Source organism: Bubalus bubalis, chromosome 8 (assembly GCF_019923935.1).
Source record: "Bubalus bubalis isolate 160015118507 breed Murrah chromosome 8, NDDB_SH_1, whole genome shotgun sequence".
NCBI classification, from domain to species: domain Eukaryota; kingdom Metazoa; phylum Chordata; class Mammalia; order Artiodactyla; family Bovidae; genus Bubalus; species Bubalus bubalis.
The window spans coordinates 96,177,224-96,194,759 of NC_059164.1; the positions used below are offsets into that span (position 1 = coordinate 96,177,224).

General features: G+C 40.7%; 1 protein-coding gene across 2 annotated transcripts in view; it reads right to left on the minus strand.

The window, feature by feature from the left end:
- The window catches only part of CHCHD3 (coiled-coil-helix-coiled-coil-helix domain containing 3), a 285,897-nt gene that overhangs the window by 204,932 nt on the left and 63,429 nt on the right, over positions 1–17,536 (minus strand). For both annotated transcript variants that reach the window (XM_025291546.3, XM_006047727.4), the window contains exon 3: positions 17,219–17,300. In XM_025291546.3, the coding sequence (XP_025147331.1) occupies positions 17,219–17,300 (82 nt within the window). The remainder of the gene's footprint in view (positions 1–17,218; positions 17,301–17,536) is intronic.

The window sequence follows — 17,536 nt, forward strand, 5'->3', positions numbered from 1 at the left end:
TACAGTTTAAATCAGTCCCTCTCAAATTCATTTGTTAGCCCTAATGCCTAGCATCTTAGAAGGTGACTTGACAATAATCCAAAATGATCCGAGAAGTATTTACTAGGTGCCTGAACGTCACTCCATCAGGAACATAAAAGGCTACACACTCCATCCCACTAACCACTACTAAAATTAATGAAATCCCACTAACCACTACTAAAATTAATGAAAATACTAGCCGAATAAACAGATATGACAATGGTCATGTGGGCATAATGCAAAACCATCACCTGTTTTATTATTATAGTCCCAATATCTGGAACAAGAAGACAAAAGCAGAGACTCATATTGGTAGTGAGCTAACTTGCACAATTTCTTGAAAGTAATTTGGCAACAATAATATTCTGTACAACCTCTGACCTAGTAATTCCACTTGGTAAAAGTTTACCCTAAGGATATAATACTGGGTATGTGTAAATTTAATAACAGGTATATTCAAAGCAGTGTGTTCATGACAGTGAGCCATTCTGAACCATTTATTTGGAAGCCTCAATGTCTTACAGTGAACTACCATGAAATTACCTATTGACAGAACATATCCATGATACATCTTAATGATAAAAACAAAGCACCGCAAAAAATAGGGATAGCATGACACCACTTCTGTTATTCTCCCCCTTCGTATGTATGCCTGTATACCAAAACATCGACAACAGTTGTGTGTGAATTAGTGGGACTGTGGTCATTTTCGCTTTATTTTGTTTAGCTGCATATCTCTAATTTTCTATATAGTGTATTTATCTTGGTAATTAGAAGAAACACTTATTACTATCATGTGGCTTGTGACTTTTGCTTTTATCTATAGATATTCTTAGGTCCTAGGAAGATACTATGGGTGAGGTGATGTCAGAACACAGAAAAGCAGGCCAGGCTACAATAAAAAATCAACTGTGGGACAAGGTAAGAGAAAAAAGCAGAGACAGATTCTAGAAGTAGTCGAGGCAGGGTCCGTGCTCAGAAACAACTCCCCTTATGGCGTGCCTGAGAGACCACGAGAAGGTGGCTGTCCCGAGGCTGCTAACGCCAGGCCCTGCAGCACTTAAAAGACTCCAAGGCAGAGGAAACGAGTAACTCTCTGGACGCCCTTAGGGACCTCGAGCTGTACCCTCTGTGGAGCCTGCTCCCTGCAATGCTACAATCCATATCTCCCAATCTTCCTTTAGCTTCTTGATTAATTTACTTGCCCTTTCAAAATGTCCTCTAATTCATTACAGCCTTCCTGGAATTGCTGTCTGGCTTCTCAACATGTGATATCAGATGTCCCATAAACAACAGGACTATTATATTAGAGCCGTGAATTAGATCCAAGCATCCCATTTCTCCCCAAGCCTATTAACTTGATGTTCTACAGGCAGAATCTCACTCAATTTGCCATTTACAGAATAACCTTTCCAGGTGTATCTTTCAAGTCCTTCCTGCTGCTCTGGATACCTCTGAAATCTGTATGTTGGGGAAAATCATCTGATGGGATAATTCTGTTTCTTTTTTTTTTTCTGTTTCTTTTTTTCCCCCCTAATGGATGAAAACTGGAAGGGATGAGGACACAGTGCCATCATTCATGACTGGACGACGCTTTTAAGAGAACTGGCTTCCTATGTGAAGTACAAAGAGCCTCTCACCATGCAAAGCGATGAATATTTCTGAGTTTGAAATGACAAAACTGAGTGATCAAAAGGGTCGGGTATGGAGATCTTCCTGTTCTTCAACATTTTGCCATTAGTTACACAGTAAAGACAACTGTTTTTATGTGCAGAACTGTCACCAAACGTTCCCAGATGTGGTTGTTTAAATTACTGATGGCTTTCAGGATTAGGGGGGAAAAAAAATCAAAATGAAGACTCTTCTGTCTTCAACACACATGCAGAAAAGCAACAAATTCTAATTCAGAGGGTGGAGGGGCACACATATGTAACAGCAAGGCTGAGCATATTTTCAATAAAAGTAAATTAAAAAATCACATCCCCACCTTCATAACATCTTTCAGTCTTGTACTGAGAAAGAATGATGTATGTTAAATACATAAAAAGATAACACTAGTCAGACATAAAAAGCGCCCAAGACAAATTTAAATGACCGTCATAATAAAGAATTTGCTCTTTTCTTTTTGTATTCTCCCTAGGCTTCTGTCAGTAAAGTAGAATAAACATGTTATTAAAAGAGAATCAATAGAAGGCTTTAAAATATACACTACCACAAAAGGTCAAGCCCTGGGATCGATTTTAATATAACATTTTTGTGCAGTTTCCCAAAGGGTTCTTTTCTAATATTGTTCTTCATTTTTCTCTCACTTTGTTCCCTGACTGGTGAATGTGTTGTTCTTGTCTGTGAAACGCTGTCTGAGGCTGAGTTTGCTGAGTGTGTGTCATCCTATGACAAGCTGATAGAAAATGAAGGAAAAAAAAAAAAAACCCACCAAAAAAAAAAAAAATTTGAAGGTAGTGGGAGGAACAGATACAAGAGAGCATGAAGCAAAAGCAATATAAAACTCACAAAACATAACAGGAATGCTGAAATTCAGAATAATCTGCCATCACAGGCCACTCCGGGCTTCCACCTCCCCTGGTTGCCCCAAGCAAGCATGGTTTCCTGGGAGGCAGGAAAGCCAAGGAAAGCAGTTAAGTTCCGGTTTCAATCAAAAACTCTCATCATACCACGAAATGGATGCAAATTTTCAATATACAAATCCATGTGACTCCTGGTTCCTCTTGAACTTAAAGCAACAAACGTGCAAAAGAAAACCCGCTGTCATCAACAGGGTTCCTGGGGCATGAGGGGCACGAGGGCCAAGCCACAGGCTTCCCAACTTCTACCCCAAACGTCAAGGCTCAAAGACAGACAAATCATGTTCTGGGTCAGTCTCAGAAATCTGGATGAGTGACACAGTAAATGTTTTACATGTTCACAGTTACAACTTTTGAGAATGTTTTTGATTGCCAATAAAAACAGTCCAAAGCCTAGATTATATTCTCATAATGTCAAGTTTTCGTCTTTGTTTTACTTTTAGGCAATACTAAGCAACTGTCTCAGGTTGTCGTTGTTCAGTCGCTAAGTCATGTCTGACTCTTTGTGACCCCATGGACTACAGCACTCCAAGCTTCCCTGTCCTTCACGATCTCCTGGAGTTTGCTCAAATTCATGTTCATTGAGGACATGTCTCAGGACAAGAGAGAAAAGTAATTATTTTTGCCTAAGTCACCAGAAACCAAAGAAATTGTTTCCTCTGGAGTTAAAAATACAGTCCCAATATCAAAAAATGGACACCACCTCAGCCTGCTAGAACAGGGGATGTGAACTAAAGATGTTCCCTAAGAACCAAGAAAACCTGAAAAAGTGTTGGCAAAGAGGCTTGGGCTTGGAGTAATAGAGAACTGGGCTTAAACTCTGAGGCTGGCTTCTGTCAGTAACACAGCCATGGGCAAGGGATTTAGCCTCTCCTAGGGGCATCCTGCCGGAGAAGGCAATGGCACCCCACTCCAGTACTCTTGCCTGGAAAATCCCATGGACGGAGGAGCCTGGTAGGCTGCAGTCCATGGGGTCACGAAAGAGTCGGAAACAACTGAGCGACTTCACTTTCACTTTTCACTCTCATACACTGGAGAAGGAAATGGCAACCCACTCCACTGTTCTTGCCTGGAAAATCCCAGAGACAGAGGAGCCTGGTGGGCTGCCATCTATGGGGTCGCACAGAGTCGGACACGACTGAAGAGAATTAGCAGCAGCAGCAGGGGCATCCTGATTGTAAAATAAACCCATAGACAGCACAGCTACACAACCAAGTCTTTCCAGTCTGGTGTGGAGGAGATGGGTCACTCATCTTGGGGCCTGGGGGGAATGTGAGGGGCATCACCTTACAGGCCACTGCCTAAAACCTAAGGCGAACCTCAGAAGGCTGCTGCTGAGTTCCAAGCACCTGAACCCAAACAGCGCCTGGTGAATAGTAGGCAGTCATTCAGTGGTGGCTGGCTGTAGTCCTGTGATGATGCTCCTGCCTCTTTTTCCCTTTTGAACAAAGTCTATCCCATTTTAACCTGTTCACCACAACCATAAAGTACTGCTGTAATTTAGTGATGCTTTCTTGTTGACACTTAGCATATGACAATGAGTTTTGCCCTCACAGACCTTTATATGCCAGTGGAGGAAACAGTCAGTAAACAGATAAAAGTGCTCTGAAGAAATGAGACAGAGAAAAGGACAGCTAGAGTCAGAGGACAGGAAAGATGATGACTACAGAAAGCAAGCAGGGAAAGCCCCTCCGTGGGGTTGAGAAGAGCACTAAATAGTAAGAGGGAGTCAGCCACAAAAATACAAGTATTCTAGGGAAAGAGTTGAACACAAGAACAAACAGGTCTGGCAGCTGCTATAGCTAAAATGTTCAGTGGGAAGGTGGTAAGAGATGGGTCCCCAGGGTATAAATAGAAAGGGCAGAGGAGGACCAGAAGATCTGGGGGAAGATCTGGATTTTATGCTAAATCTAGAGAAGAGCCATTAAAAATGATTTTAAAGAAATAAACTGCTGTGGTTAGGAATGCATCTTTTAGAGCACATCAGCTCTGCCTTGTGGAGGGGAGGATCTGGGGGACAGGACTGGCTCCTGGCATGGAGACTCTGTAGCGGCTCACGTGAGAAGTGATAATGACTGTCCAGGATTTCTCAACCATGGCACTACTGACATGCGGGCCAAACCATCCTTCACTGTGGGGCACTGTCCTGTGCTGCAGGATGTTTAATAGCATCCCTGGACACCATCCATGAGACAGATGCCAGCAGCACCCTCCAAGTGGTGACCGCCTTAAAGATCTCCAGATGTGGCCAAACGGCCCGTGGAGGCGGGGTTGAGAGGAGGGGGCAAAATGCCCCTCAGTTGAGAATCTATGGCTTAGACTACGTAGGCATGGAAATGGTGAGAGGCATGAATCTGCAGTTATTTAAAAAGCAGAAACACGAAGGCAAGAAGGAAGGAGCCAGAATAACCAGTAATCAAATTTCTGACATGACTCTCGGTTTGTCAGACTAACGTCCAAGTTTTCAGTAGTTTGAGGGAAGTGTTTTCTAAGTCAAACCTACCTGGGGCTGCACAGACTAGCTAAGCTACAGAAACGTATTTGGACAATGGCTTGGACTCCTTTTCTCTAAGTCTATAAAAACCAAATTGTACAACTGACAGGTATATTCATAAAGAAATATACAATTTCCAACACTTTATAGCAAAATCCACAGAAATATTAACTTTCACCCACTATTTGACAGTATTTTGACAGTTTTATTTCAAAATATCATCATGTGAATTAAAAAAAAAAAAACTTTGAAAGTCCCTTGTGAATTCTTTTCATAACTAAATTCCTTATTTAATGAGCTCCACAATCAAGGTAAAACTTATTGTACTAAAACCTGAGAAACATACATCTTCAGTAAACCACATCAAAAGAGCCTTAGAGCGTTCAGACTAACATGTACTAGGAAGCATCCCTGTTGGACCAGAAAACAAGTTGGCCTGTGAGATGCAGCCAAGCAGAGGGATGAGGAGAGTGGTTTCAGGTTCCCGAGTGCAAAGGCTCACATGCCAACTCCTCTGCTTTCTGAGTTATGTGACTAGAAGCAGCCGCCTCATCTGTGAAGCGAGGGTACCAGCAGACTGGAAACAGCCGCATAGGGTAGGTGTGAGGATTAAATAATCATTACGTGCAAAGTGCTCAGAGAGTGCTTGGAACAAAGGAAGTGTACAAAAACTGTTAGCTAATACTACTAATTATTATTAAATGTTACTGCTGTTAGTATTACTTCTCAGGTCAAAGTCTTCTTAAGTGGTGCATATCATCAGATTTTTAAGTCTACTCAAGATCTCCTTATTCTGCAAATAGAGGACACGATGGGGTGGGGGTGGGGGGGGGGACAAGTCCTACAACATTATTACTGCAATCTCATTTTGTTTAAAAAAAAACAAACTATATAAGGATATATTTCCCTTAGGGTATAATGTGTGAATTTTGGGGAGGAGGGAAGAGCAGAGTAATGGAGAACGGGGTAAACATGACAAACTTTTGATGCCTGTATGTTCTCTGCATTTCTTTGATATATATTTCTTTTGTAATGGTTTTAAATAAATCAACATTATCCACGTATTTAGTAGTTTGAGGAATGAGTGACCTTCCTAGGTCAAACCTACCACATTCTGTAGCAATAAAAACTATAGAAACTGTTAGGTAATGGTTTTTAAATTAATAGACATTTCCCATATTAAATTAGTGGTCTCAAGTGACTTTTTTTGGTTTTGCTTTGATTTGGTTTGGTTTCAATTGATCAACCTCAGGAAAGCAAAACTGTAATCTATGGATTTTTAAAGGATTTTTGTTTTACTCTGATAATCATTAACAGAATGGTACTAGGAAATGAAGAATTTAAGAGATCCATTCTAAGAAGTTGTGAAGAAATTCAAATTTAAATCATTAATTGAAATACTTAAATGGCTAACATCTATTTTTATACCTTATTCTTGATGCCAAAAATCACACTAAAATCCTTTTAATGGAATAACTTGAGAAAATTTCCAAGTGAAATGGTTTCTGCCTGGAGGAATTACCCAGTGTATGTGTAAGGGAGCAACTGTAAAGGCATGTAACTAATAACTGCCGTGTGTAGCTGTACATCATTCAGTGGAGGAACTCCACACTTGAGTTCCAAAGTCGCACTGTCCTAGCAGCTAGATTGTTTTCATTGATTTAAAAACATGTAAGTTTGAAAAAAGGTGATGACTTCTCAAAATACTCTATCACACAAAAAGCAAATAAATGGTAAGGAAGACTACAAACCAAAACCCAACATGTCAAGCTATACAATGGAAAACAAAGTATCAGTAAGAGAATGAAGCAAACTCTCTTATAAAAAGAAAAAAAAAAAAAAAAAAAAGGCTAAAGATGAATAGAGAAGTAGAAATGCAAAAGGCTTTCTACTTCATGATCATCTATTAAAGACAGCGCTGTGCCTCTTTATTGCTTCCCGCACAGGGGGAGGGCCTGATTGCTCCAGAGAGCTTCCAGGAGCACGGACTACTGGGCACTGCGTGCCTCCCTGATCGGAAGCAGCCCTCACCTCCAAAGTTCACGAGGCAGGCCACCATCTGCTTCCAGACACCCCACCCTCGCTGTGCTCCAATCTTAAGCAAACAAGAAATTCAAATTGCCACCATCACTGAAAAGGTGGACACAGACCAGCATTTAACAGCGAGTTATAGCCTACATGATTAAAGAATATTAACTTGAAACACAAACTCTCAAAAGATTCTGGTACTAAGATAAAGGAGGTTTTAAAAATACCATCCAGAGCGGCTGCACAGATCTAATAACTAGAAGCACACAGCCGAGGTCACTTTCAAGAGATCTTTTATTTACCAACGGTTTAGAGGTGAAAGCTCAAGTAAATGTTTGTTACCTCTTCCCACAACTGCAAATGAAAAATTTTAAAGGGAGTATTCCCTGTACACACAGCAACGTAGTACTGCAGGATGGTGGAGTGCATGAACTTGATGGAGATGTGGGTTCAAATCCCAGGCTCACCACTTATTAATAGATATGACTTTGGGTAATTTCTTCTTCATCTCTCACTTATAAAGAGGGGATAACAGAGGTGTTGTGAAAATGAAATGAGTTAAAATATATAAAGTGCTCAGGAAATACAAGAATACAACACCTGTTGTTTTAATTTTTTTTGTTTTGTTTTGTTTTAGTTGGACATATGGGTCCTGTACTCTGGAATGGTTTTCATAACATAATGTGACCCCAAGGTGTGTATTCTATATGTATGTCATCTATAAACTGTGAGGAAAGTTTTCATCAAAGACAAATGACAACTGCTCTGCATAAGAATAGGATGCAAAAGAATATGGGTTCTCTCAAAAAAAAAAAAATACTCTTTTTTTTAACAGTTTTCTCCAACTAGGAAAAGGGGACAGGGGATTACTTAAACATGAATGTGCCAATAGTTAGAAACATGATAATGTTGAGATAAAATTGACATCTGAACCGTAACTATGTTGCCTGCACTTGTTCTCAGCTCAAGGCTCCACTGGCAAAGCTGCTGAGGTCAGAAGAGGAAGGGGAGAAGCCTGTGTGTTTCTCCCCGGTTGCAGAGGGAGCCGCCAGACCTGCCTCTCATCCTGCTCCCCTCCTCCTAACAGGGCATTCATCACCAGCAGGCTCAGCAGATGGTTCCCCAGAAGGCTCGGGACTGAGGGTTCAGAGGGGTAAGGCCCAGCCTACGTGGGCCACTGTCCATAAGTACAGACTTCTGGACTCAAGGAAGTGGACATCAGGCCTGCCCACTCACCTTCTGAAACGGAAACTGAACTGAGTCTACCCAACAAATGCTGTTTGGAAGAGAAAAGTTTACTCCTCACACATGACATGTCCCAATCTGAGAGACTATTATCCTCACCACAAGTTTCTCTAAGCCCCCCGATTCCCAGGCCTCTAGGAAGGGGAAAGGAGGGGAAAACGGCTGACAGAGAGCTCTAAACCCCTTGTCCGAGCTATAACCAGATGGCACCGGGACCAGCTACTTACCGGAGTTCTGTCAGGTCTCCTCTGAATAAATGTTTACAGGGTGGTGAGAGGCAATGTGAGGCTCTCCTGGTGGCTCAGTGGTAAAGAATCTGCCTGCCAATGCAGGAGACGCGGGTCTAATCCCTGATCTGCAAAGATCCCCTGGAATAGGAAATGGCAGACCCACTCCAGTATTCCTGCCTAGGAAATCGCATGGACAGAGCAGCCTGGCGGGCCGCGGAACACGGGGTCACAAAGCAGCAGACGTGACTGAACCACTGAGCACAAACAACGACCAAAGGCAACGTGATTCTATCACCTCAGCAACAGAGGGCAGGGCTGTGGGGCAGGCGGCCCAGACCAGCTTCCCCTGCTGACTGACAACTTTACAGATGTCTACTTGAGTCATCTGTTTTTATAAATCGGTGGTAACACTGACAAGAAACATTAACAGTTTATGTAAAGAATAATAAAGTTTTACCCAGTACATTACCACCCCTACTCTCCTAGACTGTTCTGGGTAACGGGGAAACTTCAGGAAGTACTACCACAACTACAGGACACTCAAAAACCAGTTCCTAGAAATTTCCAAATGCAGAAACCCACTCTGGCACAAATTACTTCAAACACTTGCTTCATGAGAGAAAACACTGCAATTACTGTCAAAAGAAACATCTGAACAAGAAGTGGTTGAATATCACGGCTGCTATTACATCCAATAAAAAAAAAGGGGGGGTTACAGATTTCTGTGGCATGCTTGATTGATTCTGGTTTTCCAGGTTTAATATTCCTACAAGTTAAAAAAAAAAAAAAAACAGATTGTCAAACGGAATTCAGAGTAGGAGTCTACAACAGCATAACATCAATAGGAAAGAAAACTGGATTTGGAAAAAGACGTAAAGAGATGTGAATAAAACATAGACTGGATAACCCAACCTTCTGTAATTGTTGGTTATAGAAAGCAGTTGTCTCTATTAAAAATAGAAAAGTGACACTTGGGAAAAAATAAAGATAAAAGTAGCAGATGGCTAAAGATTTCAATACCTACTACATACACAGCACTTTCAATCATCCCTCAGTGAAAAGTACTGGGTGACTAGGATGTGATCTATTTCATTCAGATGGAGTTGAGTCTTTATATTTAAGCAGAATGGAATAGAAAAGCAACACAACATACATTAAAAGAAAAAAAACCTTTAATGAGGTTAATAAAAAAATTAATCTAATACACTGGGATTTTTATATTCTAGAAGGATCTCATAAATGTCAGAGCACACAAAGAAACAGTTTGCAGATAAAGCCAACCAACTGTCCACTGCCCCTACTGGAGCCAGACACTGGGAAATCTGTTCACATCACAGCAGTGTACAAACTGTAATCACTTTCTTTGCAAATACCTATAAATCAGAAGTGAGATTCACCGCCTGTGACTGCTAACTCATCTTTTCAGGTCCCTTACAAACCATATTTTTATGATAAAAGCCATAGATAAATATTAGCAGAACCTACTCCCTGAAAATGGCTTTATTTTTTAATTACTATATACCTAGAGATTACTTGCAGGTTGGAGGTATGTAATTTCATAATAACAACTGTGTAATATGTGCTGATGACTAGAAAATGGCATTTAATTTCTCAAATAATTAAAACTGGGATAAAATCTCAACCAACATCCATCTAAAAGCAGCATCAAACAATCTTGGTGGATCTACAGCTAGTTACAACATCAAGTAGCTATTCCCTTTCTTCTTCATTTCTTGAAAAAGGTTATTAAAATGAAGGCAACTTTGACTTGTCTTCATAGGTACAGAGGTGAAATTCAAATACCAAAGGTCAGAGGTCAGAAGCAGTCGCATTCTTCTTGCTGTCAGAGACTGACTTTTGGAGGTAGGGCAAAGGAGAGAAGCAAATCACATTTTAAAAGTCTATACTCAAACTGTAGCACACTGCGTCCTTGCTACATTGGCCTGCTCTAGCTGCAACACAATACGGTCAGCTATAATCCAAAGCACACCGAGTATCACAGAAAAACAAGCTGCTGACACGGGCATTTAATTTGCTCTTGACTCCCAATACACCAGGCAACTATTCCATCCATTAGGTGTTGTCATAAGCAAAACTACGATTCCAGATTAGACCCAGTGATTTTACTGTGTGCACTAAATTTATATCAGTGATTTTGGAGGGCATCAAATCACTCAACAGTCTCATAAAACAGAATCAGATCTAAGATGAATTGAGATTCCACATGTAAATGTGTTTTACAAATGAGAATAGAACATATACAGCGTGCTCATAATCAGCTGTGTCGTCACTGTGACCCTAGTAGAAACCTTTTCCTCGAAAGCAACTTTTAATTAGGCTGTATCTGCCTATTAAAGAAGTGGAGACTTAGATAAACAAGCTCCAACTGCATAGCACAGGGAACTATATTCAATACCCTGTGATAAACCAAACGGAAACAAATATAAGAAAGAATGTGTATATATATATGTATGTAACTGAATCACTTTGCTGTGTAGCATAAATTAATATATTATAAATCAACTATACTTCAATTTAAAAAATAAATAGGGCTTTTTTGGTGGTCCAGTGGTTAACCATCTGCTTCGCAATGCAGGCGACACCAGCTTGATCCCTGGCTGGGGAAGTTCCCACATGCCTCGGAGCAACTAAGCCTGTGCACCACAACTATTGAGCCTGTGCTCCAAAGCCTAGGAGCTGCAACGACTGAGCCCACGCGCCACAACCACTGAAGTCCACGCGCCCTTAGAGCCCGTGCTCCATGAGAAGTCACTGCAGTGAGAAGCCCGCGCACTGCAACCAGAGTGGCCCTGATCACCTCCACTAGACCCAGCACAACAAGGAAAACCAGCAGAGCCAAAACTAAAATTTAAAAAAATAGAATTCTCTAAATAAGTTAAAAGTAAGGAAGTGGAAACTTTCAGGACTCCAATACACTTTAAAATACCTTCAGTGTAAATGATTCTCAGTGTGTGGCGTGACCCGTCAGAGATGCTGTAAAAGGGTTTCTGCATTAGGTAGGACATGAGGCAGACACTCAAGAAATCATTTCCAACCTAACAGAGGTTACGGTCTACAGTGTTTGCAGCCTGCCCTGATGAAATACATTCTAGAATCCCATCTGTCCAGTTTCCACATGCCTGAAAGCATCTCACACTTACATTCTGCCAATCTGTCCTGAGCGGTTGTCATAGCTTGTGCAGAAGCATCAAAATTTGTAAAAACTGGTTTTCAGCAGCCTGGAAAAATCCCAGGAACGACAGCAGGAGGCTGTTGTCGTCATCAAGGTTATGATGGCAGAGAATATGACACTATGTAGAAAAATACAGACATCAAGACCCCAAGCCACAGAGCGATTTAGAAGAATCAGACCAATGTGAACAAGTTTTGAGAATCCCTTACTTAACCTTGAGTTTCTCACTATTAGGACTATTCACATTCTGGGCCAGATAATTCTTGTGTGCTTTTGTGAGTTTTGGGGGAGTAGCCTGTGCATTTCAGAATGTTTAGCAGTATCCCTGGCCTCTACCCACTAGACACCAGTAAGACCTAACTAGCTGTGACAGCCAAAAATGTCCCCAGACATTTTCACATATCCCCTGGAAACCAAAATCTCCGCTAGTTGACAACACTGCCTTAACCTATTTATTTTCCTTACATTTTCCTTTTCATGAACACACAGGTGATAGCTTTTTTAAAAACTCAAAGTCAATCTTAATGAGCTCTTTCAATAAGAAAAGTCTAAGAGATATTAACTACTGTGTTATTATCTGCAACTATTTTTTTCTTAGCGGTACACCAAATACAATGCTTCTTAAAAATTAACAGCATCTTCCACTCAATGAAATTCAGCCACACACCATCCTTTCCCCTTTATCATGGAACCATCATCCAGGGGAATCACTTCTTCCCCACTGTGTAAAGCTTTAAGTAGTACCCAGTTCTTCCCTACCTACTGGTTCTCTAGTCTTCCTTTTGATTCTTTTGAACTATCTAATATGCTTCTAAAAATTTCCTTGCTTCCCAAGTTGGCCAGAGTTAAGTTCCAGTCTTTCAACAACAAAAAAAAAATAATAACTGAAATGAAGCTAGGCTGACAGAAGATATTTCAGAGTAGTTCCCTGTCACGAAATTCACCAACTTATTAAAAATATTAGTGCTTCTCCATACCACTCACCACACTGGTAGAGTGAATAGGATACAGATGAAATAAAAATTGTTGAAACAGTGTCATGGGGACTCACTGTACTCTTCTATTTCTGAAGGTGCTTTAAACTGTCCATAATAAAAAAGCTAAAGATGATTAATATCCTACAAAGAAAAACATCACAACAGAAATCATTTCCAAAGTCCTTTCTGCATATGGTGGATTGTGTCTGTGTTCCAGTCTTAAGCACTCAGGAACTCAGCTACAGTTATGCGTGCATTTGGGGTGAAAACAGAAGACTTGGTAAGCCAAGGATGTGCAAGTGACAATCCAAAGTGACAATCCAAAGGCACAAGGAACCATTCTCAAGACTTCATTCAATTAAGGCAATAGTTCCAATAATCTATACATTCTGTGCTTCTCTAAAAAAGATGCTTTTAAAAGATGACACTGAAAACCTTCTTAATGCTTTTTCTAAAGTTTCTTCTCTGGTTGATAAAAGAAAGAAAATAACAGCTATTGACTCTTATAAGAACTATTATACAGATAAACACACACTTTTTGCCAAGATTTGACAGCTGGAAGTTTTCATGAAGAAGGTTTCAAACAAAACATTTTGTTAAAAGAGAGAGGGGGAGAAAAAAATGCTGTACCACCCTCTACTCTCCTTAAAAGTGACAGAAAATAAATTCTCTATCAATAGTCATTTGTCCCAGGTTACAGCTAAGCTGCCAACCCTAGTCCACGTGAGGGATGAAAGCGGCTCTCACTGGCACCTTCTATCCACCTCATCTGCCCTTTATCTTTCACAGCAGGGAGAGCAGGCACTAAGTAACAGAGGGGGCAAAAAACACCACAGCTAGCATGTCACAGCAGCCGGTCCACAGCAGAAGAAAAGAAGACAAAAACCTCTACGCGAAAAACGTAAGCCAAGTCAAAACCAAGGTCTAACCCAGACACTCCTTATTAAAATAAAATTCAATTAAAAATAATAAAATTTCAAAGACAAGGAATTCTACCATAACACGCTGATTTTCTCTGCTTCTTAAAGAAAATGGTCTGAAATGTTTTTGAATAAACTTCACTGTCTAATTATATACTCCATCAACCTAACCCCAATTAAATAATTAAAAAGTGCTGCATAGGAAACTATTGAAATATGCGTAAACCCTTTTAGCAGTACTAAATACATCTTGATTTTTAAAATCCTAAGCCATGAGTCTTCTCTATTTCCTGAGAACATGGTGGTATAAACTAAAACTCATGTCCTGTTCCAGACATTTCAGGCAAATTGGACCTAGCGTACCAAGCACTCCATCAAAAGAGAAGAAATATTAGAAAATACTTCATAAACTCCTCACTTTAGATATGAAATATTTAAGGGCCAATGAGGTTAAATTATATGAGAAAGGTCCTATAGGACTTCCCTCGTAGCTCAGTCAGTAAAGAATCTTCCTCCAATGCAGGAGACCCAGGTTTGATTCCTGGGTTGGAAAGATTCCCTGGAGAAGGAAATGGCAACCCACTCCAGTACTCCAGTATTCTTGCCTGGAGAATCCCATGGACAGAGGAGCCTGGCAGGCTACAGTCCATAGGGTTGCAAGAATCAGACAGAACGCAACTAAACCACCACCACCTATAGCCAATGAAGACTAGATTTACCAATTCAAAGATTCTTCACATTTAGCTCTCTTCAAGCAAACTAGTGAAGCAGTCCAAAACACACACACACACAGAAACACACACAAAATCTACTGGTGGTAGTAGTAGAGCTACTGGTAGTAGTACTCACAAACCATCTACTGGTAGTAGTCATTGTGCATGTGGAAGATCTTCACATGATCACAGAATAATAATGCTTTGTGCCGTATGCAAATTTCAGAAACAGCACAGAAGGGAAGCACTTGACTATTGCGGATTAACATGTATTCACATATTTTTATGAATAAGCAACTATACTTTAAAGTATAGTTTATACTTTATATAACTATACTTTATACTTTAAAACAGAGAAGGCAATGGCAAGCCACTCCAGTACTCTTGCCTAGAAAATCCCATGGACGGAGGAGCCTGGTAGGCTGCAGTCCATGGGGTCGCTACGAGTCGGACGCGACTGAGTGACTTCACTTTCACTTTTCACTTTCACACAATGGAGAAGGCAATGGCAACCCACTCCAGTGTTCTTGCCTGGAGAATCCCAGGGACGGCAGAGCCTGGTGGGCTGCCGTCTATGGGGTGGCACAGAGTCGGACACGACTGAAGCGACTTAGCAGCAGCAGCAGCATACTTTAAAAAGTACAACTTTTACCCCCAGGGCTTCCCTGGTGGCTCAGTGGTAAAGAATCCACGGCCAATGCAAGAGATGCAGATTTGATCCCTGGGTTGGGAAGATACCCTGGAGAAGGAAATGGCAACCCACTCCAGTATTTCTGCCTGGAGAAATCCTATGGACAGAGGAGCCTGGCTATAGTCCATTGCACTGCTTTACCCCCAAAAAAACATCTACATTGTTTCAAATACTGTGTTCAGTTTACAGCTTTTCAACATCTTTTTGAATCAGAATGTAAGATCTACTTGAGTATCTAATATTCCATGATGAGTATGTGCCATAATTCATTCATCCAGTCTCCCATGACGGGCACATGGACTGCTTCCAGTTTTTTATTACAAGAACTTCAATGAACTCTTTCAGCTGCTACTGCTAGTAGAAGTAGTCCTAAAGACAACAATAAAATAGAAGTATGTACACAGAAAAAAGGCTAGAGGAGTGAAATGTGATGATCTCAACAGAATGAAATTATGGAGGATTTTGTTTTTTCAACCTTACACATCTGTAAAGTCTTCGAATTTTTAAGTGAGCATACTGAACTGAACTGATTACTAATTAACCCTATTTATTAACATGGGTACTATCTATGACACTCATTATTAGCTACAATATTGTTAACCTTAATACCCATAGTTCAGTTCAGTCACTTAGTCGTGTCTGACTCTTTGTGACCCCATGGACTGCAGCACACCAGGCTTCCCTGTCCATCACCAACTTCTGGAGCTTGCTCAAACTCATGTCCATCAAGTGGGTGACACCATTCAATCATCCCATCCTCTGTCGTCCCCATCTCCTCACGCCTTCACTCCTTCCCAGCATCAGGGTCTTTTCAAATGAGTCCATTCTTCGCATCAGGTGGCCAAAGTATTGGAGTTTCAGCTTCAGCATCAGTCCTTTCAATGAATATTCAGGGCTGATTTCCTTTAGGATAGACTGGTTGGATTTCCTTGCAGTCCAAAGGACTCTCAAGAGTCTTCTCCAACACCACAGTTCAAAAGCATCAATTCTTTGGTGCTCAGCTTTCTTTATGGTCCAACTCTCACATCCATACATGACTACTGGGAAAACCATAGCCTTGACTAGATGAACCTTTGTCCATAAAGTAATGTCTCTGCTTTTTAATATGCTATCTAGATTGGTCATAGCTTTTCTTCCAAGGAGCAAGTGTCTCAACTTCACGGCTGAAGTCACCATCTGCAGTGATTTTGGAGCCCAAAAAAATAAAGTCTCTCACTGTTTCCATTGTTTCCTCATTTATTTTCCATGAAGTGATGGGACCAGATGCCATGATCTTTGTTTTTTGAACGTTGAGTTTTCAGCCAGTTTTTTCACTCTCCTCTTTCACTTCCATCAAGAGGCTCTTTAGTTCTTTGCTTTCTGTCCATAAAGGTGGTGTCATCTGCATATCTGAGGTTATTGATATTTCTCCCAGTAATATTAATGCCAGCTTGTGCTTCATCCAGTCTAGCATTTCCCATGATATACTCTGCATATAGGTAAAAGAAGCAGGGTGACAATATACAGCTGTGATGTACTCCTTTCCCAATTTGGAACCAGTCTGTTGTTCCATGTCCGATCCTAAATGTTGCTTCTTCACCTGCATACAGATTTCTCAGGTGGCAGGGAAGGAGGTCTGGCACTCCCATCTCTTGAAGAATTTTCGACAGTTTGTTGTGATCCACACAGTCAAAGGCCGTGGAGTAGTCAATAAAGCAGAAGTAGATGTTCTTCTGGAACTCTTGTGCTTTTTCAATGATCCATCAGATATTGGCAATACCCATAGCAGATAATGTAATTTTCTATCAAAAATACATTCATTAAAAGAATCTAGCCTGAGAAATGCCAGAAGAATCCTCAAAAACTATTTCTCACATACTGAAAAACCAAGGCTCAGTTATTCATGCAACTGTGAACAACACAAGAGATAAAATGGTGACTTACAATTGAGTTTGGGAAAGGGATAACCTAGAGCTTTAACAAGCACAGTCCAAAACCAAAAAGAGCCACATCCATTTATGCTCAGCACATTCTGAAGTCAAGCCAGACACCAATGATGAGTCTCTTTATAATCACTCCTCTCCAAAAGCATTTCATAATTATGACAGGTCCACCAAAATCTGTCTCAAACACTATGAAACTCACCGTTTCTGATTTTCAGATTCTTTCTTGGCCTGCTCCAATGCCAGTTCCTCAGCCACTCTTCTTTTCAATTCTTCATCAGAAACTAAAATCAACAAAGAGGGGAAAAAGATAAAATAAGTGACTTCTTTAAACAAAAGCATGAGAATACTCAGGAAGATGAAACTGAGGCTAGATCTTAATGGGCAAAGTTCTGCCAGCTGATCAGTATCTCCTTGGAACCACCTAAGCACTGTGGAAAAGACCAATTAGTGCACTTCAGGAGTAATTTAATCAAGAGTTCTCTGGTGACCTAGAAATCTCCATACCTGCCAAAAGTTA